General features: G+C 46.3%; 1 protein-coding gene across 2 annotated transcripts in view; it reads left to right on the forward strand.

Moving 5' to 3' along the window:
* Positions 1-5,323: 5,323 nt before the first annotated feature.
* The window catches only part of KLHL6 (kelch like family member 6), a 67,138-nt gene continuing 47,145 nt past the window's right edge, over positions 5,324-25,316 (forward strand). Inside the window, exon 1 of one of the 2 annotated variants that reach the window (XM_004382298.2) lies at positions 5,324-5,748. In XM_004382298.2, the coding sequence (XP_004382355.1) occupies positions 5,462-5,748 (287 nt within the window). In that variant the 5' untranslated portion in view covers positions 5,324-5,461. The remainder of the gene's footprint in view (positions 5,749-25,316) is intronic. The other variant, XM_023736814.1, reaches the window with a different exon arrangement.

Here is a 25,316-nt window from a genome sequence, read left to right on the forward strand (position 1 = left end):
TTAATAACTCTTTGGCACCTCTGGTGGGCTAGCATGCTCTCATAGCCTGAGAATGTTCTCAAGCAGAGAGATGCTTTTGGTGTTTATGGGGACTGTCTGTGGGTGACTTCCAGGATGGGCCATGAGAATGTAGGCATGGCGCTGACAGTGTCCACTGCAATATGTGACCTTGCCTGTTTTCATGTCTCTAAAATGGAGATCAGACGACTTAACAGCGCTGGATTCATAGGAAGCGTTAGTGCATTAGCATTCATAAAGTGCTTATTATAGCTTCTAGAACGTACTTGATGCTCAATAAGCGATGGTTTTTTGTTGTTGTTGTTGGGTGCTGTCGAGTCGGTTCTGACTCATACTGACCCCGTGGACAACAGAACGAAACACTGCCCCGTCCTGCACCATCCTCACAATCGTTGTTATGCTCGAGCCCGTTGTTGCTGCCACGGTGTCAATCCATTTCGTCGAGGCTCTTCCTCTTTTTCTCTGACCTACTTTATCAAGCATGATGTCCTTCTCCAGGGACTGGTCCCTCCTGATAACATGTCCAAAGTACATGAGATGAAGTCATGATAGTTTTAGTAGCAATAAATTAATATAAGGAACAGTGGTTCTTCCTCTGTAGCTGATTTAAGACTTGTTTTTATCTCTATAAATTGTGTTAGAGAAGACAGCTGACTGGATCAGAAGGGGAAATCTGTGGCCTTGGAAACAGAGATTTTTCTTGCGTGAAGCTACTGACTTTTATGGGAACAGAATCTATTCCTTACAAGCATCATAAAGCCAAGTAGCCCAGCAAGATAAAATTAGATTGTTGTCTCAGCAGTAAACCTTCTGCCAATGGCTTGTGCATTTTGCTGCCAGGTAGGAAAACTAAAGCTCGCACAGCACTGAATGATTTTACTCACAGCGATAAAGGAGAGTCACCAGTTCATGCTTAGTCTCAGAGCACATCCAGGTTAACACAGGTGCCAAACTGTGTTTTTTAATGTTTGCACTAAAATCTAATCCTGTATATTATCTAATCTGTGGTGCAACTCTGTGTATCTTTGCCTACTAAGAAAATGGAAGGTGCGGAGAAAGTAGTAGTTATCTGCTTATGTGAGGGGAGGTGTGAACTGGTGGCATCAGACCTCATCTAACTTCAGGGGGAGAAAGATGATCAAGATCAGCATCAGCCCAAAGCTGATTCCTGTGAAGTGGAGGTCAGACATACCTCCACCCTCCAAGCCTTTTTGCCAATTCCGACACCAGCCGTCCCTTCCGTGACACTCTCTGCTCGTCTGCTAGGTTCGATAATTCGTTGCAATGGCCACACAGAGCTCACAGACCATACTGACGATTATGGAGTTTAATAGGGAAGTAACAGGTTACAGTTCAGAATCAGGAACAACTTAGAAGTAACAGGAATAACCCAGAATACAGTTCTTTGGTGAGGACAGCTTCTTCTCAGTTGCTCCCACTGGGCCTTTGTTCTCGACCTGGGCTCTTGCTCTTGGCCCTGGGTCCTGCTGAGGCCTGGCCACTGCCCTGCTCAGGCAAATGTCTCAGAACTCCTTAGCTCCACCAACAAGTGCCCAGAGGCACCCTACTCAACCAGCCAGCCTCCTGCCCACAGGTGCTCAGCTCTCTCGCTCCCTGGATTGGCACACCTAGCCTGCTGGTCCTGTACTGCTGCCATCACTAGTGTTACAGCTCTCTTGGGCTCTTGGGTCTAGGAGGTTCTCAGTGCAGGGACCCTGGTCCAAAGGACACACTCCGCTCCTGGCTCTTCTTGATGGTAGTTATCAAGGGATTAAAGAGATTGACTCCCTTTAAGCCTAGTGGGATGTCAAAACTGACCAATCTCCTATAAGGGGTCCATGGACCTTATTTGCATAGTCCCGCTCAATCATTTTTTGAGAGTTAAGACCGTGGCTGGAAGGGTCATATGATAGCAATTCACTGCACCATAGGGGGAGTCTCTGGGTGGTGCAAATGGTTAACAGCTTGGCAGCTAACTGAAATGGTGGAGATGTGAGTCCACCCAGAGCTACCTCAGAAGAAAGGCCTGGCAATCTACTTCCCAAAAATCAGCCATTGAGAACACTATGGAGCACAGTTCCACTCTGACATGCATGGGATCACCATGAGTCGAGATCAGCTCAAAAGCAACTGACGGAGGGGGGCGGGGTTGGGGCTTTGGGAAGTATCTAAAATAGAATAAGGGAACTCAGCGAACAGGATCCCTCACGAATGACAACTTTATTTTTGAGTTTTATCTTCTGTTTTGTTTTATTTTGGAAGGGGAGAGCTGAGTACAGCCAACATCCTTTATACTTAGAGAGGTTTTGGAGGACAAGACACCATGAGAGGGGGGTGGGTTGAGTGCTGTACTCGGCCAGGTTAAGAGATGGTGGTAAAGTCATAGAGATGGAAGCATTGAGCTCTTCCCAGCCAAGGCCTGCGGGGAGTTAGAGGTGAGCCTGCCCTCGTGGCAGGCACAGGTTAACTGCATAACAGGCCTTCACCCTCTTCTAGGCTAACAGAACCCGGATCTTGTTCAGTTACCAGATAGACTTCGTTGATCTTGGGGAAGGTGAAATGAATCATGTCCCAAGGAAAGAATCATGTTTGGTCCAAGCCAATCGTGATACTCCATTCACATTTTCCGGTGATTGGTCCAGGGTAGCCAACTGACCCAGGAGAAGTCTGATGGGGAATTTTGGGAAAGATTTTCTCCCTTGTGAAAAAAAAAAACAGATATATAGAAGAGGCCTGCCCTCGTTCTCCCTGATCTTGGACTGGGGTTGTGTGAAACATGGTGGGTGGTACTATGGTGGCTGTTAGGTGAAGTCGAGGTGACCTCTCCAGCAGAACGAGGGTGGCAGAGTGGAAGGATGGGAAAATTCTGTGTTCTGGGTAAGGTACTGAGCTGCTGAGTCTGCCTGGCCTCTGTACCCCCAGCTTCTTCTAACGGGAGACTCCTACTGTTTAAACCATTTTTGATGGGATATTCTGTTATTTTCAGCCAAAAGCATCTTGAGTGATGGAAATCTGGATAAAGGAGAAGTTTATGGGGGATACCAAAGACCCTGACTAGGTGTTTGATGGTTAGTTTTGCTTTGTTTTAATGTGTCAGCTTGGCTAGATTATTGAACCCAGTTATTTAACCAGGCACTAGTCTAGGTGTTGCTGTGAAGATATATTATAGATGTGGTTACCGTCTACAAAACACTTGACTCTGAGAAGAGGACATGACCCTTGATAATGTGAGTGGGGTCTTGTTCAATTAGTTGAAGTTAAAAGCAAAAATGGAGGTCTCCCAGAGAAGAAGAAATTCTGCCTCAAGACGGCAGCGTCAACGCTTGCTGAGTTTCCATCCAGCCTGCCCTAACAGATTTCGGACTTGCCGGCCCCACACCTGTGTGCATCAATTCCTTAAAATAAACCCTTCATGTGTGTGTGCGTGTGCGTGTGTGTGTGTGTGTGGATCTGTTTCTCAGGAGAACCCTGACTGATACCAGAAGTAAGGACCCACAGGGAGCAGTGCTGGAGCTCCTGGGGAGGCGTCAACACTCACGAGGACAGAGAGAAGGACTGGGACTCCCCATCGCCTGGGGGTCGGTGGTGCTCCCCCCACCGGAGGTGAATGAGGACAGCGTGAGACAGCAGGGTCCACTTGGGCAAGGCACTGGGGACTGGTGCCACCATGGGACGCAAGCCCTGGGGACCCTCCGTGGGTGACGCTGGTGTCAGGGCTGATGGATATTACAGTTTTCTGGTGACTGCATTGGTGGGGGGAACAGGGGCTTTGGAGCCAAGGGTGACCCTGGTGTCAGGGCTGTGTGCTATTACAGTTCTGGTGGCTGCATTGGTGGGGGGAACAGGGCCTTTGGAGCTGAGGGTGACGCTGGGGTCAGGGCTGCGTGCTATTACAGTTCTGGTGGCTGCATTGGTGGGGGGAACAGGGACTTTGGAGCTGAGGGTGACGCTGGGGTCAGGGTTGACAGATATTATAGTTCTGGTGGCTGCATTGGTGGGGGGAACAGGGACTTTGGAGCCCATGGTGATGCTGGGGTCAGGGTTGACGGATATTATAGTTCTGGTGGCTGCACTGGTGGGGGGAACAGGGACTTTGGAGCCCATGGTGACGCTGGGGTCAGGGCTGACAGATATTATAGTGCTGGTAGCTGCATTGGTGGGGGGAACAGGGGCTTTGGAGCTGAGCCGACCTGGGCTCAGCCATTCACTTGAGCAGAGATGCAGTTTCCTTAGCGTGAAGAGAGGAAAGTCTTATCCCCTCCCGTTGGGTGTTGTCAGGGTGAAAATGCATTAATTCCTGTACACTCTCTAGCACACGGTGGGGGTTAATAAAGAATGGTTGGCTGTGGTGGTTCAGGGGTGCCATTCTCCTCTTATGTTCGGGAGATGGAGGTTCAGTTTCCAGCCAGAACCCCTCAAGCACAGCCACCACCCACTTGTCTGTCAGTAGAGGCTTGGGTGTTGCTATGATTATGCTGGACAGATTTCAGCACAGCTTCCAGACTCAGACAGACTAGGAAGAAAGGCCTGGCAATCTGCTTCCAAATATCAGCCAGTGAAAATGCAATGGATCACAGTTGTCTGATCCTGCTGTTCATGGGGCAGCCATGAGTCGGGGCCAACAACAACAGTAACAGATAGTTGTTATGACTTAACTGAGACCTGCAGAGGTAATGGGAATGCTTTATGATCCGACATTAGACGCATGATCAGTAGGTGTGGGGTCCGACGAGGCCAGCTGGGGACTTGCTGGCTTAGTCTGGTCTTCTACCCTGGTTGGCCACCTAAGCGGGCAGACCTGGGGGTGGAGCCTGGAGACCATTTCTCCCGTCTCCAGAGGCAGATGTGAAACAATAGACATTTTCGGGGGAGGTTAATGTTTGCCATGACAATGGTTCCCCTGAACAGCAGGGGAGACGGACAGAAGTTGTGTAGTGCTGATAGAAATAAGGAATGCCAGAGATTAAGTGGGTTTTCCAAGGTCCCCAAGGGATTGAGTGGAGGCGCATTGTGGGGCCTCAGACTCCTCAGACGAGGGAGGAGAGAATGGCAGACTGTCCCCATCGCATCTTCCACAACTTGGGTTCTAGAAGCACCCGGACTGCAAACGTAATACCCAGAACTGGAGACTTCCTGCTCACGGATATGAGGCGGGACGATGTACCAAAACAACCACAGGGCACTGGTAGCAGACTCTGAGAAGCCCCCCTCTCTCCCAGAGCCCCCTCCTACATACCCTCTAGGTTCTAACCCTGTGATAATTCACAGAAAGAAGAAGAATAGAAGGGGTCGGTGTTTGTGGTGACAGGATGAGAAAGTGCGAGACTTCCTGTTATGTATGTGTGACAGCTGGTGATAAGTGGAGGGCCCAGTACAGGAAATCCGCTCCGCTTCTGCAATGTGACCTGACTGAGACTTGGGTGCTCCTTCAGTCTGGACGTTGATGGCAGGACAAGGGGGCGCCTGGACCATGGGGGAAGTGGTAGAGAAGAGCTTGGAAGGACCCCTGGCCCCTTCTACAGATGAGGCCGCTCAGAAAACGGGAGACCTGGTAGAAATCTTAAATGAGGATAAGGTAAAATTTGATGACACGGGACTCTCCTTAATTCTTCAGAATGGCCTGGAGACCCTCCGAATGGAAAACGCTCTCACGGATGTCATCCTGTGTGTGGACATCCAGGAATTCTCCTGCCACCGCGTGGTGCTTGCCGCGGCCAGCAACTATTTCAGGTCAGCACGCCCCGGACCAGACTCAAAATGAGTGCAAGTTGCAAGGAAAATCTGGGTTGGTGGGAGCCCCGGCTGTTGCTTTTATGGTTTATGTATCTATTAGCTTCATGCGTCTACTTTAAAGACAAGAAAGCAAGCCATAGAACCTTACTTAGATTTTAGGATTTAGGCCCCAGTGAAAGAGATTAGCATCATTTAAGAGCAAAATTCATTTGATAGTGAACCCTCCATGTATATGTCCTTGTTCCAGAGGATGGTAAATGTACTTAAGTCATATGCGTATTTTATGTTTTTCTTTTTTTCCGCGAAGTCTGACTAATGTGTTGGAAACATGATATTGTCTTTGTTCATCTATAGAAGGTGGAGTCAAAGGATGTGGCCCCTCTTTGTGAGTTGCTAAAGATTAGGAGCTTCTGTGTGTGTGCAAGGAGCCCTGGTGGTGCAGTGGTTAAAGCGCTCGGCTGCTAACTGAAAGGTCGGTGGTTCAAACCCACTGGTCGATCCATGGAAGAAAGATGTGGCAGTCTGCTTCCATAAAGATTACAGCCTTGGAAACCCTATGAGACAGTTCTACTCTGTCCTACAGGGTTGCTATGACGGCAGTGGGTGGGATGGGTGGGAAGGGACTGAGGAGAAGTTGCACAGGTGCCTTAGAAGCCAGAGGCCTGTAAACACAACCAACGCATGATCTCACCGTGGGAAAACCCGGAGTCATGTGGTTTGGGCTCCATCCCACTTTGCCAATTCCTACCTTGTGACTGGAAGCAAATCACTTAATGCTCTGAGCGTCTGTTTTTGTCATCTGTAAGATGGAGGGCAACGATGAGTACCTCTCAGGATTGCCGGGAGAATTAAATTCGAAAGGGAAAAGGGTCTCACACAGTGTCTAGCCTGCAGTAGATGCTCGGTGTGTCTTTGTTGAAATCCTGCTTGGTTCAGCTTGTTGTTGCCACTGAGTCAGCTCCGACTCACGGTAACCCCATGCGAACGGGACAAAACCCCGCCCGGCCTGCACTATCCCCATAGTTAGTTGTGGGTGGACTGTTGTGATCCATACGGTTGTCACTAGCTGCTTTTCAGAAGTATATTGCCAGGCCTTTCTTCCTAGTCTGTCTTAGTCTGGAAGTTCCACTGAAATCTGTTCAGCATCACAGCAACACTCAAGCCTCCACTGACAGATGGTGGTAGCTGCAGATGAGATGCAGCGGCTAAGAATTAAACATGGGTCTCCTGCATGGGAGGTGAGAATTCTGCCATTGAACTACCAATGCCTCATTCTGGTTCAGCTAGGAGTTATTTGGGTAAGAGCTCGGCTGCTAACCAAAAGCTCAGCTGCTCGTTGGCAACTCTATGGGGCAGTTCTTAAAACAAACCCATTGCCCCACCCTAGTGGCGTACTGGTTAAGAGCTATGGCTGCTAACCAAAAGGTCAGTAGTTTGAATCCACCAGGCACTCCTTGGAAACTCTATGGGGCAATTCTGCTCTGCCCTTCAGGGTCGCTATGAGTCGGAATTGACTCGACCACAATCGGTTCGGGTTTTAGAAGTTATTTATTGAGTGTTTGCCATGAGCAAGTCTCTGGGGTAGGACTGCGGGAAAGATCAGTAACCCAGTGAATATGGCTGGATCCAGTGTTCTCCAGATCATCCTGGACATGGTGGGAATCAGTCCCCAACGGCAAAGTGAATGAAGGAGGTATTTTGGGAACTTGGAGAAAAAAAAAAAACCCTTTATAATTCTTCTTAACTCTCGGTTCCAGTTGAGGAAATAGCAAATGTTTAACCTATGTAAATATCATCGCAAGTATCTTATTTTTCTATTCTTTTGAGGTGCTTTGGGAGAATCTTTGCTTGGAATTCAAAGAGCAGGGTTGTGTCATGTGGCTGATCAGGTCCCATGTGCAGACAAGACAAAGGGATATCAAGGTCTGCAGGGGTAGTACCTGCTGTGTGCCAGAGAGACACGGTGATCTGATTGTGCAGCCATGTGTGATGAAGGTGGCCAATGGAAACCCAACGTGATATCTCTGCTCATTGCTGGAGCAGGGGTTGGCACATTCTAAAATCCTTGATTTTACTGCAATAGAAGCTGCCACTAAATGTGGGGCTTCATTCCACAGGAAGTACATACAAGACAAAGCAGAGACACAGCCATGAAAATGGATGACACAGGTTAACACATTACTTACTTCACCAGTATTTTTTTTGTTTTTATTGTACTTTAGATGAAGGTTTACAGAACAAATAGTTTCTTATTTAACAGTTAGTACACATATTGTTCTATGACAACGGTTAACAACCCCACGACGTGTCGATACCGTCCCTTCTTGACCTTGGGTTCCCTATTACCAGCTTTCCTGTCCCCTCCTGCCTTCTAGTCCTTGTCCCTGGACTGTTGTGCCCCGTTAGTCTCGTTTTGTTTTATGGGCCTGTCTAATCTTTGGCTGAAGGGTGAACCTTGGGAGTGACTTCATTACTGAGCTAAAAGGGTGTCCGGAGGTCATACTTTCAGGGTTTCTTCAGTCTCTGCCAGGCCAGTAAGTCTGGTCTTTTTTTGTGAGTTAGAATTTTGTTCTGCATTTTTCTCCAGCTCTGTCCGGGACCTTCTGCTGTAATCCCGGTCAGAGCAGTCAGTGGTACCCGGGCACCATCTAGTTGTACTGGACTCAGTCTGGTGGAGGCCGTAGTAGCTGTGGTCCATTAGTCCTTTGGACTAATCTTTTCCTTGTATCTTTTCTTCATTCTCCTTTGCTCCTGAAGGGGTGAGACCAGTGAAGTATCTTAGATGGCTGCTCACAGGCTTTTAAGACCCCAGACGCTACTCACCAAAGTAGAATGTAGAACATTTTCTTTATAAACTGTGTTGTGCCAATTGAGCTAGATATTCCCTGAGATCATGGTCCCCATAGCCCTCCGCCCAGCAATTCAGTCCCTCAGGGAGTTTGGATGTGTCTATGGAGCGTCCGTGACCATTCCTCGTACGAGCTGTGCTGGCTTCCCCAGTGCTGTGGACTGTCTTACCCTTCGCCAAAGTCACAGCTTACCTGTGTCGGCTTAGTTTTACTCCCACCCCTCCCATCCCACGTAACCAACAAAGATTGTTTCTTTTTGACTTCACGCGATTGATCACATGCTCAACCCCTCTCAGGCGTGCACGAGAAGTCAACTGAGCTCAGAGCCTGCCCCTCACTTTTAGCTTTATTTTTTCTGTTTTCAATCACTGGAAAACTGCTCTCGTGAAATGGATACTGATGAGCAGTTTTGTTGGTGGGTCAGCTGGGCTGTGGAACAAGACCCCTGACTGTGTGCCCTTGAGAAAATCACTCGTCTTCACTGGGCTTTAGGATACAAACCCATTGCCGTGGAGTTGATTCTGACTCAGAGCGACCCTATAGGACAGAGGAGAACTGCCCCATAGAGTTTCCCAGGTCTTAATCTTTACAGAGAATCGACTCAGTGGGGTGGTTTTTGTTAATCTTTGCAGAAGCAGACTGCCACATCTCCCTCCCGCGGTGGCAGGTGGGTTTGAACCACTGACCCTTGAGGTAGTAGTTAAGTGCTTAACCACTGCGCCATCGAGGCTTCTTGGGCCTAGTGATTCTCACCCCTAAACACAAGGCTTTTGTGTTCAGGTTCCTTCCAACCCTGCTGATCTAGAATGCTTAGGAAGATCTCTCTGCCAGTCCTCTGTGCTTTGGAGGGCCTAGAAGCTGGTTGTAAATTTATGTAGGTTCTTTTGTCTTTATTCATGGAGAAAATAAATATTGTCTACTAAGTGACTGAACCGTAATTTATTTAACCAGTCCCTATTTTGATGGGCATTTGGATTGTTTCTAACCTTTGGCTATTACAATGTTGTAATGAATAGCCTTCTCCATGTGCAGGAGTGTCTGGGGTTTACGTGTTTAGAAGAGGGATTGCTCAGTCAAAGAGAAATGCATCTGCAGTCTTAATAGACATTGCCAGACACTTAGAGAAGGTCTCTCTGCCAGTCCTCGGAAGAGGCGGCGGCAATGAGAAGGAGGTGGGGTGTGTATGCCTGCCTGTCTCTTTCAAAACTGCTTGCTCCTGAAGGGAAATTCCTTCTATTCTTTTTTGACAGCAGTGACTTTTTGATTCTTATCTTGGAATTTCCAAGATGACTTTCCACCTGTAATGAATAAAGCCCTGGAGATAGGATTCTTTTGTCTTGTCTACGACTAATAATAACTTCTCTTTGTTGAGCACTCCGTGCGTGTCAGAGTAGAACTGTGCTTAATAGGGTTTTCGGAAGCTGATTTTTAGAAGTAGATCACCAGGCCTTTCTTCCAAGGCTCCTCTGGATGGACTCAACCTTCCAACCTTTCTGTTAGCCGCTGAGTGCGTTCATCGTTTGCACCACCCGGGGACCCTCCTGTGTCACATACACTGCCCTACTTCATCCTCACAAGAACTCTTCAAGATAGGGAATTTTATCCCCACTTTACGGATGAGGAACCAAAGCCTGTGGTGTCGCAGTTAGTAAGAAGCGGCCACGTTGTGATTTGGACTTAGGACTCACATTAAGTCCGACATCACCTCACGGCCTCTGTGGCTTTGTTGCTAAGGTTTTGAAAAGGGCTGGGGGCAAGTTCCTCTTGGGCTCACACTGCAGTTAGTCCGAGGCCAGGAGGCTTCAGATAGTCCTCCGTGCTTTACAGGGCCTGGAGACTGTTTGTAAAATTATGTAGGCTCTTTTACCTTTATTCATGGAGAAAATAAATGTTATCTACTAAGTGACTGAATCATAATTTATTTAACCAACCCCCTATCTTGATGGACATTTGGATTGTTTCTAATCTTTTGCTATTACAGTGTTGTAACGAATAACCTTATACATGTGCCATTTCCCATGTGTGCAGGAGTATCTGAGGGATATGTTTTTAGAAGAGGGATTGCTGAGTCAAAGAAAAATGCGTCTGAAGGCTTTGTAGACACTGCCAGGTTCTTCTCGATAGGGGCTGACTCATTCTGCATTCCCTCAAGCCGGATAAGAGAGTGACTGTTTCCACATAGCCTCACCAACAGAGGGTGTCATCAAATGTTGGATTTTTAACGATTTGGTAGATGAGAAGTAGTTTCTCAACATAGTTTTAATTTGCATTTTTCTTGTTTTGAATAAGGTCAAACACCTTTTTATCTGTTTAAGGATCATTGGCATTTCTTTTTCTTTGAATTGTATCTTCATATCCTTTGTAAATTTTCCTGTATGTTTTTTCAATCAAATTCTATTTTTACTTGCAAATTGTTAACAGAGCCAAATAGTATTTTAAAAAGTATCTGAAGTATTAAAGTCAAATAGTATTTTTAAAAAAGTATTCATAATGAAAAACAAAAATCTTGCTTCACCTCCCCCACCCTTCAGTCTAGCTCCCCACAGCGCCCCGTGTCTGATTCTTTTAGCTGTTTCTTCTCCTTGTTACACTGTTGTTGGGTGTCGCTGAGTTGGTTCCCACTCATAGCGACCCTACGTACAGCAGAACAAAGCACTACGAGGTCTCATGCCATCCTCACAGTCCTTGCTATGTTTGGGCCCATTGTTGCAGCCACCGTGTCAATCCATCGTGTTGAGGGTCTTCCTCTTTTTCGTTGACCATCTATTTTACCAAGCATGATGTCCGTCTCCGGGGACTCGTCCCGCCTGATAACATGTCCAAAGTGTGTGAGATGAAGTCTCGCCATCCTTTCTTCTAAGGAGCTTTCTGGCTGCACTTCTTCCAAGACAGATTTGTTGTTCCTCTGGCAGTCCATGGTATGTTGTATTTTGAGTGCTTTCTAACCTGAGGGGCTCATCTTCCAGCACTATATCAGACAATGTTCCACTGCTATTCATAAGATTTTCACTGGCCAGTTTTTTAGAACTAGATTGCCAGTTCCTTCTTCCTAGTCTGTCTCAGTCTGGAAGCTCCGCTGAAACCTGTCCACCATGGGTGACCCTGCTGGTATTTGAAATACCAGTAGCATAGCTTCCAGCATTACAGCAACACGCAAACCACCACGGTACAACAGACTGACAGACGGGAGGTGGTTTCTTCTCATACCGCTCCTATATTTCCACATAATGTGCTTATACTACTCTTTCTTGATTTCTCAACGTTAGACATCATTTACTGATTTCCTATGTCACATAAAGATTTAGCATTTGTATCGAACCTCTTTAACGTATTCCTCCCTTCTCTATAAACTCTCAACGTAACGTTATCACAATTTTTGGATAAATCCATGTTAAGAGTTTACAGTATTTTGTCCATGAAAACATTGTGCCCTGCCGAGCCAAATAGTATGATATACTTCCTTTTTTTTTTTTTAAATAAACTTCTGTCTTTCCTCAAGTTAATAATTCACTCCTTTTCCCATTTGCTTAGTTAATTGAGTATCTTTTGCTAACCACCATCTTTAGCTTGTGGCTGCTAACGTGCTATCTCTCACGTGGTCTAATGCATTAGAAAATCTACCAGTTCTATTTTCCTCTGAATTGCCCTCATTTCCATCATCCTACACATGTTCTACACATGTGTTGGCAAAGAATATTGACTATACCATGGACTGCCGAAAGAATGAACAAATCTGTCTTGGTAGAAGTACAGCCAGAACGCTCCTTAGAAGCAAAGATGGCAAGACTTTGTCTCACATACTTTGGACATGTTATCAGGAGGGATCAGTCCCTGGAGAAGGACATCATGCTTGGTAAAGTAGAGGGTCAATGAAAAAGAGGCAGACCCTCAATGAGATGGATTGACACAGTGGCTGCAACAATGAGCTCAAGCATAACAATTGTGACGATGGCGTGGGACTGGGCAGGGTTTCGTTCTGTTGTACATAGTGTTGCTATGACAACACACACGTTCTCTAGACCTGATGCCTAGCTATTGTCCAGCTGCTTCCCCCATTCCATGATTTCCTTTTGACTCTCTCCTGCATTGGAGCCATTCCCCTTTCACCCCATATCTTCCTCTTTCTTGGCTGATTCTCTTATTTTTATGGAGCACATCCTCCAGTGGCTTCCTACGAAAAGGTGCCTGGGAAGTAAATTTTGGATGCCTTGCATATTAGAAATATTTTTATTCACTTGGTGTGGTAAGCTCAGTAATATCCCACTCCCCATCCCCTAAAATGTCCATGTCCTAATCTCTGGAAACTGTGGAGATTACCTTACATGGTAAAGAGGACCTTTCAGGTGTGATTAAGTTACGTCTCTTGAGATGGGGAGATTGTCTTGGATTATTCAGGTGGGTCCTAAAAAAAGAGGGGAGGGGAAGTCATGGTGGCACAGTGGTTAAGAGCTCGGCTGCTAACCAAAAGGTTGGCCATTCGAATCCACCAGCCACTCCTTGGAAACCCTATGGGGCAGTTCTACTCTGTCCTACAGGGTTGCTATGAGTCAGAATGTACTCAACAGCAATGGTTTGTTTATTTGTTTATATACCAAAGGGAGGCAGGAGGATCAGAGTTAGAGAGAGGAGATGTGACGACAGGAGCAGAGTTGGAGAGATGTCCTTTGACGATGAAGGAAGCAACCACGAGCCAAGGAATGCAGACTGCCTCTAGAGGCTGGACAAGGCAAGGAGACAGATGCTCCCCCACAACTTCTGAAGCGAGCATGACCTTGATTTTGGGTCAGTGAAACCCATTCTGTACTTCTGACCTCTAGAACTGTAAGATAATAAATTTGTGTTGTTTTAAGCCACAGAATTTGTGGCAATGTGCAGCAGCCATAGGAAGCTAATACATTTAGTTATAGAATTCCAGGTTGAAAATCCTTTTCCTTCAGGGTTTTGAAAGCATTGCTCCATCATCTTCTACCTGCCTATGCAGCTGTTAAGAGGTCTGTTGACCTTCTGATGTTTTTCTTTCCAGAAATTTTTAGGATTTCCTCTTAACATTTCGATGTTTCACAGTGATGTGTCTTGTGTGTATGTGTGTGTTGTGTGTGTGTCTTACTCCAACCATTGTGCTTTGCATCCAGTGTGCCCTTTTAATTTAGAGACACATCCTTTAGTTTTAAGAAATGTTCTCATATTATTTCCTTGATAAGCCCATGTTCACTCTTTTCTTTGTTTGCTTTCTGCATCACCTGTTAAGCGGACGTGAACTTCGAAAACAGGGCAACCATTGCTCTTTCTGATCTCTCTCCTGTAGTCCATCTGTTTTATCTTCCAACCTTCTGCTGTCTAATTTTTCATTTCTAGGATCCTTCTTATTTTACAAGCATTCCTTTTTATAACAGCCTATTCATATTTAATGTAGGCATATTCTTATGTAATCTCTCTGAGGTCTATACTTTTAAAAAAAACTTCTCTTCCTTGCACTGTTTCTGCTGCCTGTTTCCTTTTTCTCTTCGTTTTAGTCTGTGTCTTTTATTGTAGAGTCTTTACTCAAATGTTTGGTGGTCTTCGGATGTCTACTCATATTTAAGAGTAAAGGGTGAAAAAGCCAAATGGACGCTTTCTCTTTCTGTGTGTGTGGTGGGGGGGGAGTGGTTTAGGATGGGGGTTTTGCTATGGAGTCATTGGCGGTTGAGCTCACTTTTTTTTTGGGGGGGGGAACTCCAGAATGTCAGTATTTTGTCCTTTCCCCACTGCCTTTAGTTTTTTCTTAAAGAAGAATTTTCCATCTTCCCTCCTGGGGAACTAGAAGCCCAGCTGCTTATGTTTTGGGGGAAAGAAGCAGCTGGGGTATATCATTGTTGAGTTTTAAAATTTATATTTAATTATTCTGTTTTTTGGTCCCCTCCCTCATCTGTGCCTGGTACCCATGAAGCTGGCACTCCTTTGGTTGAATTTCTCCAGAGAACACCTTCTGTCCCCTGTAAAGTCAGAGGGGTTGTTGCTTTGATTGGTAGGTATGGGGTGGACTTGAGCATGGGGAGCTGTATCTGCTTCTTTTATAAAGACTCTCAGCCAGGTTCCCTGCTTTGGGCTCCATGCTGCCCCCCGTCTTCTAAGGTGTCATCAATTCTGAATCTTTCTGGGATTCTCTGGGGAGAACCGGCGAGGATCCTTCTGAGCTGGCATTTAGTTTTCACCTTTCTCCACTTGGATCTTCCCTGTGTTTGGATCCTACCAACTCTAGGAGGAACTGAGCAATAGGAAGAAGACTTATCCCAGGCTCGAGATCTACGTACAATCGATCTTCTGTGGATTTCTCTTAGATCTGACAGGACAGTAGTGATTGTCTTAATTTTCTTGGGTTGCCATGACCAAATACCACAAAGTGGGTGGCTTTAAAGAACAGGAGTTTATTTTCTCACAGTTCGGGAGGCTAAAAGTCCAAATTGGGCTCTTGGCCATGTTGCTGCCCTCTGTGGGCCTCTTTCTTAGTTTCTGGTAACCACCAGTGTTCCTTGGCGTCCTCTGCTGCTTGGAGATGCATCTGCCCCCATCTTTGGTGGTGTCTTCCCCTGCATGTCCGCGTCTGTTCTGCTCTTTTTGGAAGACACCACAAAGAAGGGATTAGGGTTAGGACTCACTCTACTCTGGTAGGAAACCCTGGGTGGTGTAGTGCGTATGAGCTATGGCTGCTAACCAAAGTGTTGGCAGTTTGAATCCACCAGGCACTCCTGGGAAACCCTATGGGGCAGTTCTACTCTGTCCTATAGGTTCGCTATGGGTTGGAATCAACTCGATGGCAACGGGTTCTACTCTGGTATGACCTCATTAACACAACAAAAGAAAAGCTCTATTTCTAAACAGGGTCACAGCCATTGAAATATACTTTGAAGACCTACTAGGGGCTCTAGGTCTTCAACATGTATTTCAATGCAATTCAGTCCATGACAGTGGTAGTACTGGTACTACCAACCACCATTCTTCCTCCCCTCTCTGTCTTCTAGGGTGTCTTTTGTACCAGCTCTGACCTAAGTGCTTTACAAACATTATCTCATGTAAGCCTCACAATACTTGCTTCAAAGGGTTTATGAATACCCCCACTTTACAAACGCAGAAGCTGAGATTCTAAGAGGCTAAGTCACTTGCCCAAGAAGCAAGTTTAGTGTGTAACAGAGTATTTTAGCTACCTAGTGCTGCTACAACCGAAATACCACCAGTGGGTGGCTTGAACAAACAGAAATGTATTCTCTCACAGTCTAGGAGATGAGAGGTTCAAAGGGAACGCTTCTAGGGGAAGGCTTTCTCTCTGTCGGCTCTGGGGGAAGTTGTCTCTTTTCAGTTTCTGGGCTTCGGCTCCTTGGTGATCTTCATGTGGTATGGCAGCTATCTTCCCCCATCTCTGGTTGCTTGCTTAATCTGCTCTTTTAGATCTCAAAAGAGATTGATTTCAGACACACCCTACCACACTAATCCTGCCTCATTAACATAACAAAGAAAACTCATTCCCCAATGGGATTATAACCACAGGTATACCATTGCCATCAAGTCGATTCCAACTCATAGGGACCCGATAGGGCAGAGCAGAACTGCCCTATAGGGTTTCCAAGGAGTGGCTGGTGGATTCGAACTGCCAGCCTTTTGGTTAGCAGCCGACCTCTTAACCACTGCGCCATCAGGGCTCCAACCACCGGTATAGGGGTTAGGATTTACAACATATATTGTGGAGGGACACAATTCAATCCATAACATAGAGTCTTTCATTGGTTTTTGTCTTCTTTCTTGCCCTCTTGTGTATGATAACCCCTGATTTGTCAAAAACCCACTCCCTTTAAACAGTAGACAGAATGCAGAGCTATGTCTATTTAGATTTCTGTTAGAGGGATATTGAAACCAATGCCGTGTGTCAATTTTTATATGAGGGAGAAAACTCTTTGGTCACAAATTATTCCATTGTCTCTGCCACAAACTGTCCCCATAACCTCAGCCGCACACACAGAAAAGCAGTTTCAAGAATTTATTTTTGGTGCCAGAGAGCTGATGGGGTGCAAATATGTTAGCCTAGAAATGTAACCACGGTGGCTGTAAACAGGGACTATATTCGTATCACAGACCACGTAGCTCCCTTTGGAGTTCTATTTAAGAGTCTTGGATGGAAAGAGAAAGTTGGAAAAAAATGCATATTCGAAACTGAGAAAACGGTGAGGCAGAATTAGGCTTAAAAAGTAGCTCATCACATAAACTTAAATGTCAAACAGCCAGATGTCAAAGGTACCCAAATATTCTCATGGCAGAAAAATTGGGGGGAGCATAGCTTTAACATTCCTAATAGAATGAGTCAACAGCGAGCTCCTTTGCTGCTGCTGCTGCCCCAAATCTGTGCCTGGACTCCGGCCCCTCCCCCGGGCTCAGTCTCTGCATCTGGTTTCCTGAGGTCACCTTCAGGGGACTTTGACCACCAACTACAAAAACCAGGCATGAGGCTGGGAATGAGAAGGGTATCGTGGGCACAGTCTATGCACTTATCAGTCATTAGCACGTATTGAGTGGATGGCGGAAGGTGGGGCGAGAGGCCACTCGTACGTCTGCACGGATGTTGTAATCCTTAGCCTTTTCTCCAAGAGGGGTGTAAGCTGTTTAGAAAGAGGACAGCAAGTCTAGGTGATAGCGTAAGTACAACGCAAAACAAGAATAAATTAAGGTCTTCTGGGTCTGAATTCAGAATCCGAGTGGCGGCAAAAGCATCGAGAACTGCTGCTGCCTGGGGTGGGGGCGGGGGTGTGCTCTGAACGCGGGTGAAGCTGATGATAGGCTACCCCTGCTGGGTTCTGTGTTTGACACTTTTAATATTTTCCTTTTTGCAGAACCAGCATGGTGGTTAATATTTTTAAGTACTGTAGGTCTATCATCCCTTATCTGCAATTCGAAAATCGCCAAAGTGCTGATAGACGAAAAGTTTTTCATTTCATGGCAAACTCACCTGGGGGAGACCTGAACCGAGGCGCTACGTACAGTCTTCCTTTTCCCACTTAGGGTGACTTTTCATGCATTCACTGCTGAAGCACTAATGGGTCCAGTGGGCGTTCTGTTCTAGACTTCGCCGGAGGTGCTAGACACTGTTCAGGATACGCTAATATCCACGCGATTCTGGGTGCCAAAACACGTCCAGCAGCAAGATTGGGGGGTAAGGGATTGTGGAATTTATTGATAAAGTTAGCAGTCTTCTCTTGGTGGCTTTGCTTCTACCTTTGTTCATACACGTATTTTTACGTACTTGGAAACATAGTTTACGTACAATTTTGCATCACACTTCGCCCCCCACCCCCCTTTTCATTATAAATCTTCTGTCTACGGTATCCCGTAGTTTCCATAACCGTTATATTTATTTATTTTGCTACCGCTTTTAATGGCTGCGCAGTGTGAAAAGCATTCTCTCATGTGGACATTTAGGTTGCTTTGAATATTTTGTTTTTGTAGGTTATGTGCCAGTAAACATCCTGGTACTAAGTAGTTTTTCACTTTGGAGTATTACCTTAGTGACAAAGTCCAACATTTTTTTGAGTACTACTGAGTGCATGCCTGGCACTTGGCTGGATTCTTTCATTTCATTTAATCCTTGCGACAATATCCACAATTAGATAACAACACAATAGATAACACTGTCTCCATTTCACCCTTGAGGGAATTCGCTTTAATAGGAAGACTGGTTCCTCCATTGGGTTCCAAACTGCAAACAGCCCTCCCACAGGGCAGAAATGTAGCTGTGTTTCCTGTGCAAGACCATTAACATTTTCCCCCCATTCTACATACTGGTGTGGACAACATGAGCTGAAAATGAGGACATATAAAAATTACAATCTCCATGTACATGTATATGCACACACACATATATATATGCACACACATATACACACATACGTATACACATATGCACCGGCATGATACTGTTAAAGCACTCAAACCAACGCGTGTCTGAGGGCTGAGTCTGCAGACTCTCACACAGTAAAGACCCAGAATGCCTCAGGGCATCAGTCAAGGACAAAGGGTTACACCAGAAATAAAGAGGCAGGACAGGGTGTGGGGTGAAGAGCTAGAGGACTCTGAAAGCATAGGGCCTCAAGAACCCGGAGGACATCATTGGGTTTAAAACCCAAAACTGCTGGATATAGTGGAACAAACACTGACCTTAAGATCCGGGCACTGAGATTTGAGTCCACACGGTCACGGACCGACGGCGCCATCTTGGAGAAATCGCTCTGCCTCTGTCACCACCATCACAATGCAGTGAGGTGAACGATTTGCCTCCACCTATCCCAGCAGGCCGTTGTGAAATGCAAATAATAACGTTAGTTAATTCGTAATAAATAATGAATTGAATTAATGAATTAAATTAAACGATAGTAGCATATCTGGACTCTGACGTAGCACATCCAGCAAGGTCTAGAACGGAACTCCTTCATCTGACACATTAGTGAATGTAGGAACAGTTACCTCATGTGAAATTAATTTAAAAAACTGTTGTCTCAGTTCATATCTTACTCTTGGTTCTCTAGTGAAGCAAACCCAGTGAGACATAAAAAAAAAAAAAAAATCCCATTGCCGTCGAGTCAATTCTGACTCATAGCGACCCTATAGGACAGAGTAGAACTGCCTCATAGGGTTTCCAAGGAGCAGCTGGTGGATTTGAGCTGCTGGCCTTTTGGTGAGCAGCTCTAGCTTGCCATAGCTCTTAACCATTGCGCCACCAGGGCTCCTGGTGAGACATATGTATATATAAATAGGGAGAGATTTACTTCAAGGAAATGGCTCACACAGTTGTTGGGGCTAGCAAGTCCCAAATCCGTAGGTCAGTCAGCAGGCTGAGGCTTCTGGTGGCTCGTGGGATTATGAGGGCTGGTCAATCCAAAATCTGCAGGTCAGGTGGCAGACTAGAGACTTCTGCCGACTTATGTCCCAGGAACTAGAGGTCAAGCAATGAGAAGAGTGCAGGGTTGAGAAAGAACGAGCTTTGCCAGCTTTATAGGCAGGCTACACTCCCAAGGAAACTCCCCTTTCAACTGATTGGCTTATCACGCAAGATCACATCATGGAAAGTGATTACATTATAATTCATTATGGAGGATCAACCAGTCCAGTGTCTGCCGAACCACTGAGAATCACAGCCTAGCCAAGCTGACACGTAACATTAATCGTCACCATTCAGGACAGGTGTTTCCACTGGATGAGTGCAGATCGAATCTGAACAATAAATAAATTCACTCATTTATGAATTTATTTCCCTAAACGTTTTATGCACTGTAATCCGTCATCATTCTTAGTTCCAAAGAACAAAAATGAACTGACTGATCTCAGAAGAGGAATTTATGCAAAGGAAGGTAGGTAGGTAACTCACAGAATCTCCCAAAAGGCAGGAGGACCAAGCTAAAAAAATGGGCAGGGGCAAGGGAGGCCAGGTAAGTCAGGACCACAGCCAAAAGCCACCAGAATCCTTGTTGGAGGGAGTCCCCACTGCTGCAGAATTGTGGGGCCACAGCTAGATAGCTGCTGTCATTGCAAATCACTGGAATCCGGAGGCTGCTGCCGCTGTTTCCGCTGCCTCCTCTAAAACAGATTTGCCTCAGCCCACACTCCTTTACATCACTAGCTCCCAAAGACAGAGACTGCTTCATCTGATTAGTTAAGACTGTGTTACTCATGCTTATGCATTACCTGCAACAGAAGCTGAGGAGGTGAGTGTCTGGCTTTTGCAGCTTCTGGCGTGGGAAGCAGCTTCTGCCGCCCACGGAATCTCATTCAGAGGGAGAATTAGCGAGAGGGTCACTCACGGTGGACAGTTTTCAGCAGAACTCCAGACCAAGACAGACTAGGAAGAAAGGCCTGGAATCTACTTCTGAAAATCAGCCAACGAAAACCTTATGGATCACAACAGAACACTGTCCGACTTGTTTGCTTCGGACACGTCATCAGGAGGAATCAATTGCTAGAGGAGGACGTCATGTTTGGTGAAGTGGAGGGCCAGCGAAGACGTGGAGACCCTGGGTGAGGTGGACAGGCATGACAGCCATGATGATAAACTCAGACATACTGGCTATTGTGAAGACGATGCAGAGCCAGGCAACACTTGTTCCGTTGTACATGAGGTCACCATGCAGACTCCGTGTCAGCCAACAGCAACTAGAGAAGGGTCAGATGCTGGGTGACTCCGAAATGACAAGCTTCTATCACATGCACTTACTACACGCCATGCCAGCCTGCATCGCGTGCAGAATAGGTGTCACGCTGTCATGAGAAGTGTATATGCGTTAGGAGATTCTGTCACTCATAGTGATCACATATGCATTAGAGATATGGATTCTGGGATCCTTGCTGTCAAGAGGACAATTCTTTACACTTTCTTTCCCCCTGTCCCCTGGAAACTGTGAATAGTCCTGGTTACAATGGTGGGAGTGTCTGACATGAAGGCACCGTCCATCATATGCGGATTAGAAACAGCTTGCCAATGTGAGCTGCAAAAGGACAGTGTTTGCCTTTTTGTGTCCTTGTCCTTGGTACTGGCTCAATGGCCGGCATTCAGCAGATGTTCTGTAGACATCTGAACTGAATAAACACCTTGACACTCCTCCTGCGGGGCTTAGTCACGCGGTCACTTAGCACATCCTGTCCAGGGCAGGAAGTCCTCACAGACTTGGGAGGCTACTGCAAACGTTAGAAAGGGGAAGGATGGTACAGTGTGGTCATCACAGGAAAAACTGAAAGGAGCAGCTTTAAAAACCCAAAACGTTTCAGAATATTGTGGCTTCTACGGGTCGTTCACGTGACCATCAGGACAGATGCAGAGCTAGGCAATGGTGTTTCCGTGGGAGGATTCTCGTCTTTCATGAGAGAGTCCTGGGTTTGATTCCTGGCCAATGCAACTCACATGGAGGCTTCCGTGTTACTATGGTGCTGAACAGGTTTCAGTGGAGCTTCCAGACTAAGACAGACTAGGAAGAAAGGGCTGGCAATTTACTCCCAAAAATCAGCCAATGAAACACCCTATGGATCACAAAGGTCCAATCCACAGCCGATCATGGGGATGGCTCAGGACCGGGCAGTGTTTAATTCCATTGTTCTAAAAAAAAGTCTCTAAGAAGACGCTGACCCTTCACTTCTGGATAATGATGTGGCAGTCATAAGGAAACCAGGATGGGGCCCTGGGGGTCGAGATGGAAAATGTTTGGAAAAAGAGGGTGATACGGAGCCTCTGGGTTGACAGCCTGGCCAGGGTATGGGAATGGACAGAAAGCACAAATGCTGACCCTCCTCCCGGCCCAGTGGGGAAGTGAGAATCAGAGCAGACTTTATTGAGAGGATTGTAAGGGAAGTTGCCTTGTGTTAAGGGAAGCCAGGTCTCATCTCAGACAAGAAGGTGCAAAACCAAAAGCAAATCAAGACAAAGAACAAACACTATGTTCTGTAATGTAAAATCTCAGCTAGGAGGGCTTAGAATAAACATCAGTGGGCTGGAGTTCCAGTTCAGAGAATTGCTAGATAGCACAGGTCTCCAGATACTGACTGAGTGTCTTGGAGCTCACTGATACTTGTTATTTATTCTCATGGCAGTTAGAGATGGGAGTTTGGGTGTATGGAGTAGAATGGGCAAGTCCACTTGGCCTACTTGAAGTAGAGGGCTGCACTGCATGTGTGGTTTCCCTCCCTCCCTCCCTCTTTCCCTCCCTCCCTCTTTCCCTCCCTCCCTCCCTCTTTCCCTCCCTCCCTCTTTCCCTCCCTCCCTCTTTCCCCCTCCCTCCTTCCCTCCCTCTCTCTTTCCCTCCCGCACTCTTTCCCTCCCTCCCTCTTCCCCTCCCTCCCTACCTCCCGCAGCCCCTCCTCCTCTCCTTCCCTCCTCCCATTCTTCCCTACTTCCCTTCCTTCCTCCCTTCTTTCCTTCCTTCCTTCTGTCCATCCATTCATCCTTCCTTCCACCCAGTCTATCCAACAAATATTAAGCGCCTACTGTGAGCCAGTAAATAGGAATTGAGATAAAAATAAAATCCAACCCCTCTTCTTCAGATCCTTACAAATCTGGTAGAGGAGAAGACGCGTTAAAAACAAACCCAGTAGAATGTATATAGAGAAGCCCACTGAGGGCGTGAGGGAGGCAGTACTGACATGAACAAAGGCACATGCTGGAATCTGCTAGTTGTTTGGTGGGGGTGTAACTGCCTCATGGGATGGAGAAGGGGTGCGCAAACCAGATTGTGAAGGGCCTTCTATGCCAAGGCTGAGAGTACTTTAAATTTTCTTTCTTTTTTTTCTGGGTGCTTCTTTTAATGCATCTTCTTTGACATTTGGGCTCATCTGCTATTCAGGGTTCCTCCTGTTTTACTCTGTCAGCCAGGACTCTGCATTACAAGTGACAGATACTCAGCTCAAACTGTTTCAAACATAATAATAATAATAATAATCATTTATTTGCTGATGTAGTTAAAAAATCCAGAGATATTGGTTTCAGGCGTAGCTGGATCCTTGTGCTCAAATAATACCATCAGGACTCAGTTTCTCTCTGTGTCTCTCTTCTCTCGACTCTACTTTCTCTGTGTTTTGTTTTATTTTTTCTCGGGGAAGGTCTTCACACATAGAGCAAGGAGGTCGCCAGCCGCCCCAAACTTTTATTTCCACCATTCAGCATCCCGGTGGGAAGAGAGTTGTTTTTTCCTAATAATTCCAGAAAAAGTTCTGAAATTGGCTGTGACTGGACTTCTTCTTGTGCTGTGTTGGTCATCTAGTGCTGCTGTAACAGAAATACCACACGTGGATGGCTTCAACAAAGAGAATTTTATTCTCTCTCAGTCTAGGAGGCTAGAAGTCTGAATTCAGGGCATCAGCCCCAGGGGAAGACTTTCTGTCTCTGTTGGCTCTGGGGGAAGGTCTTTGTCATCAATTTTCCCCTGGTCTAGGAGTTCTCAGCCCAGGGAGCCCAGGTGCAAAGGATGTGCTGTTCTTCTGGCTCTTCTTTCTTGGTGGCATGAGGTCCCCCTGTCTCTCTGCTTGCTTTTCTCTTTTATATCTCAAAAGAGAGTGACTTAAGACACAATCTAATCTTGTAGATTGAGTCTTGCCTCATTAACATAACTACCTCTAACCCTGCCTCATTAACATCATAGAGGTAGGATTTACAACACATAGACAAATCACATCGGATGACAAAACGGTGGACAATCACACAGTACTGGGAATCACGGCCTAGCCGAGTTGATACATGTTTTAGGGGGACATGATTCAATCCATAACAGTCAGAAACAGGCTTAGCTGAATGTTTTTGTGCTTCCTCGGCTAGGATTGGCTCAGGAAAAGGCAGGTGGAAGACTCTAGTGACTTCAGATAAGAGGTGCTGGAGACTGTAATATAAGGCGTAAAATTAAGGCTCAGTATTATGGAGTAATGGTTAAGAGCTACAGCTGCTGACCAAAAGGTTGGCAGTTCGAATCCACCAGGCGCTCCGTGGAAACTTTATGGGGCAGTTCTGCTCTGTCCTATAGGGTTGCTATGAGTCAAAATCGACTTGACGGCAACGGGTTGGTTTGTTGGTTGGTATTATGTGCTGCCTTGACATCTGGTGAAATAAGGAGGGTCTCAAACGCCTAACTGCAAGTTCCTCCCCCCAGTCTGCTCCTGTGGATAAGGTCCCCTAGACAAACAACGGAGCCCTGTTGGTGCAGTGGTTAAGCGCTCCACTTGCTGACCGAAAGGCCGGCAGTCGGAACACACCAGCCACCCCGCAGGAGAAAGATGTGGCAGCCTGCTTCCTTAAAGATTTACAGCCTTGCCCCGTAAAACCAAACGAGACTAATGAGGTACAGTAGTCCAGTGACAAGGGCCAGAAGGCAGAAGGGGACAAGGAAGCTGGTGATAGGGAACCCAAGGTTGAGTAAAGATAGTGTTGATGTGTTGTGAGATTGTTAACCATTGTCATAGGGCAACATTTGTAGTAACTGTTAAATGAGAAACTATTTTGTTCTGTAAGCCTTCATCTTAAGTGAGAATAACAGCACAATTGGAAGAGCACAGTCAATGTCACTGAACTGTGCATGTAGAAATTTTTGAAATGGTGTATCTTTGGCTACGTGTATTTTCACCAAAAAAAAAAAAATCTTGAGAAGTTAGAGGGTTGACATGTTGTGGGGTTGTTAACCAATGTCATAAAACAACATGTGTACTACTGTTTCATGAGAAACTATTTGTTCTGTAAGCCTTCACCTGAAATACAATTAAAAAAAAAAAAAAGATTTACAGCCTTGGAAACCCTCTGGGGCAGTTCCGCTCTGTCCTTAGGGTCCCTATGAGTCGGAATTGACTCCATGACAGTGGGTGGGTGGTGGAAGCCAAGCGATTGTCCTCACCAAAGGACCAGGCACAGTTCTTGCTCATCCCTGAGTAGAGTGTTACACTTCCCTGCCAGTTGCAGGATTATTCCAACAGCCAATCACATCCTGCCACAGGATCAAGGGGGCACCTCACCCTCTTGTTACTACAAAGTCTGCCTCCCACAGGCCCTAGTTGCTCAGTCTGTTCTCAAGTGCACCCCCCTTGTGGCCCTGTGAGGTGTGTGGCGTCTTCCTAACCCAGGCTGTGAGTACAGGGGCTGAGAAACCCTGTCAATTTCATCTGTCTAGGGTTATGTGTATGGTTGTTGAGTGGTTGACCATCCCCATAACTCTAGAGTGGGAATTCCTCCCTCCCCGA

Source organism: Trichechus manatus, unplaced genomic scaffold (assembly GCF_000243295.1).
Source record: "Trichechus manatus latirostris isolate Lorelei unplaced genomic scaffold, TriManLat1.0 scaffold00092, whole genome shotgun sequence".
Taxonomy (NCBI): Eukaryota; Metazoa; Chordata; class Mammalia; order Sirenia; family Trichechidae; genus Trichechus; species Trichechus manatus.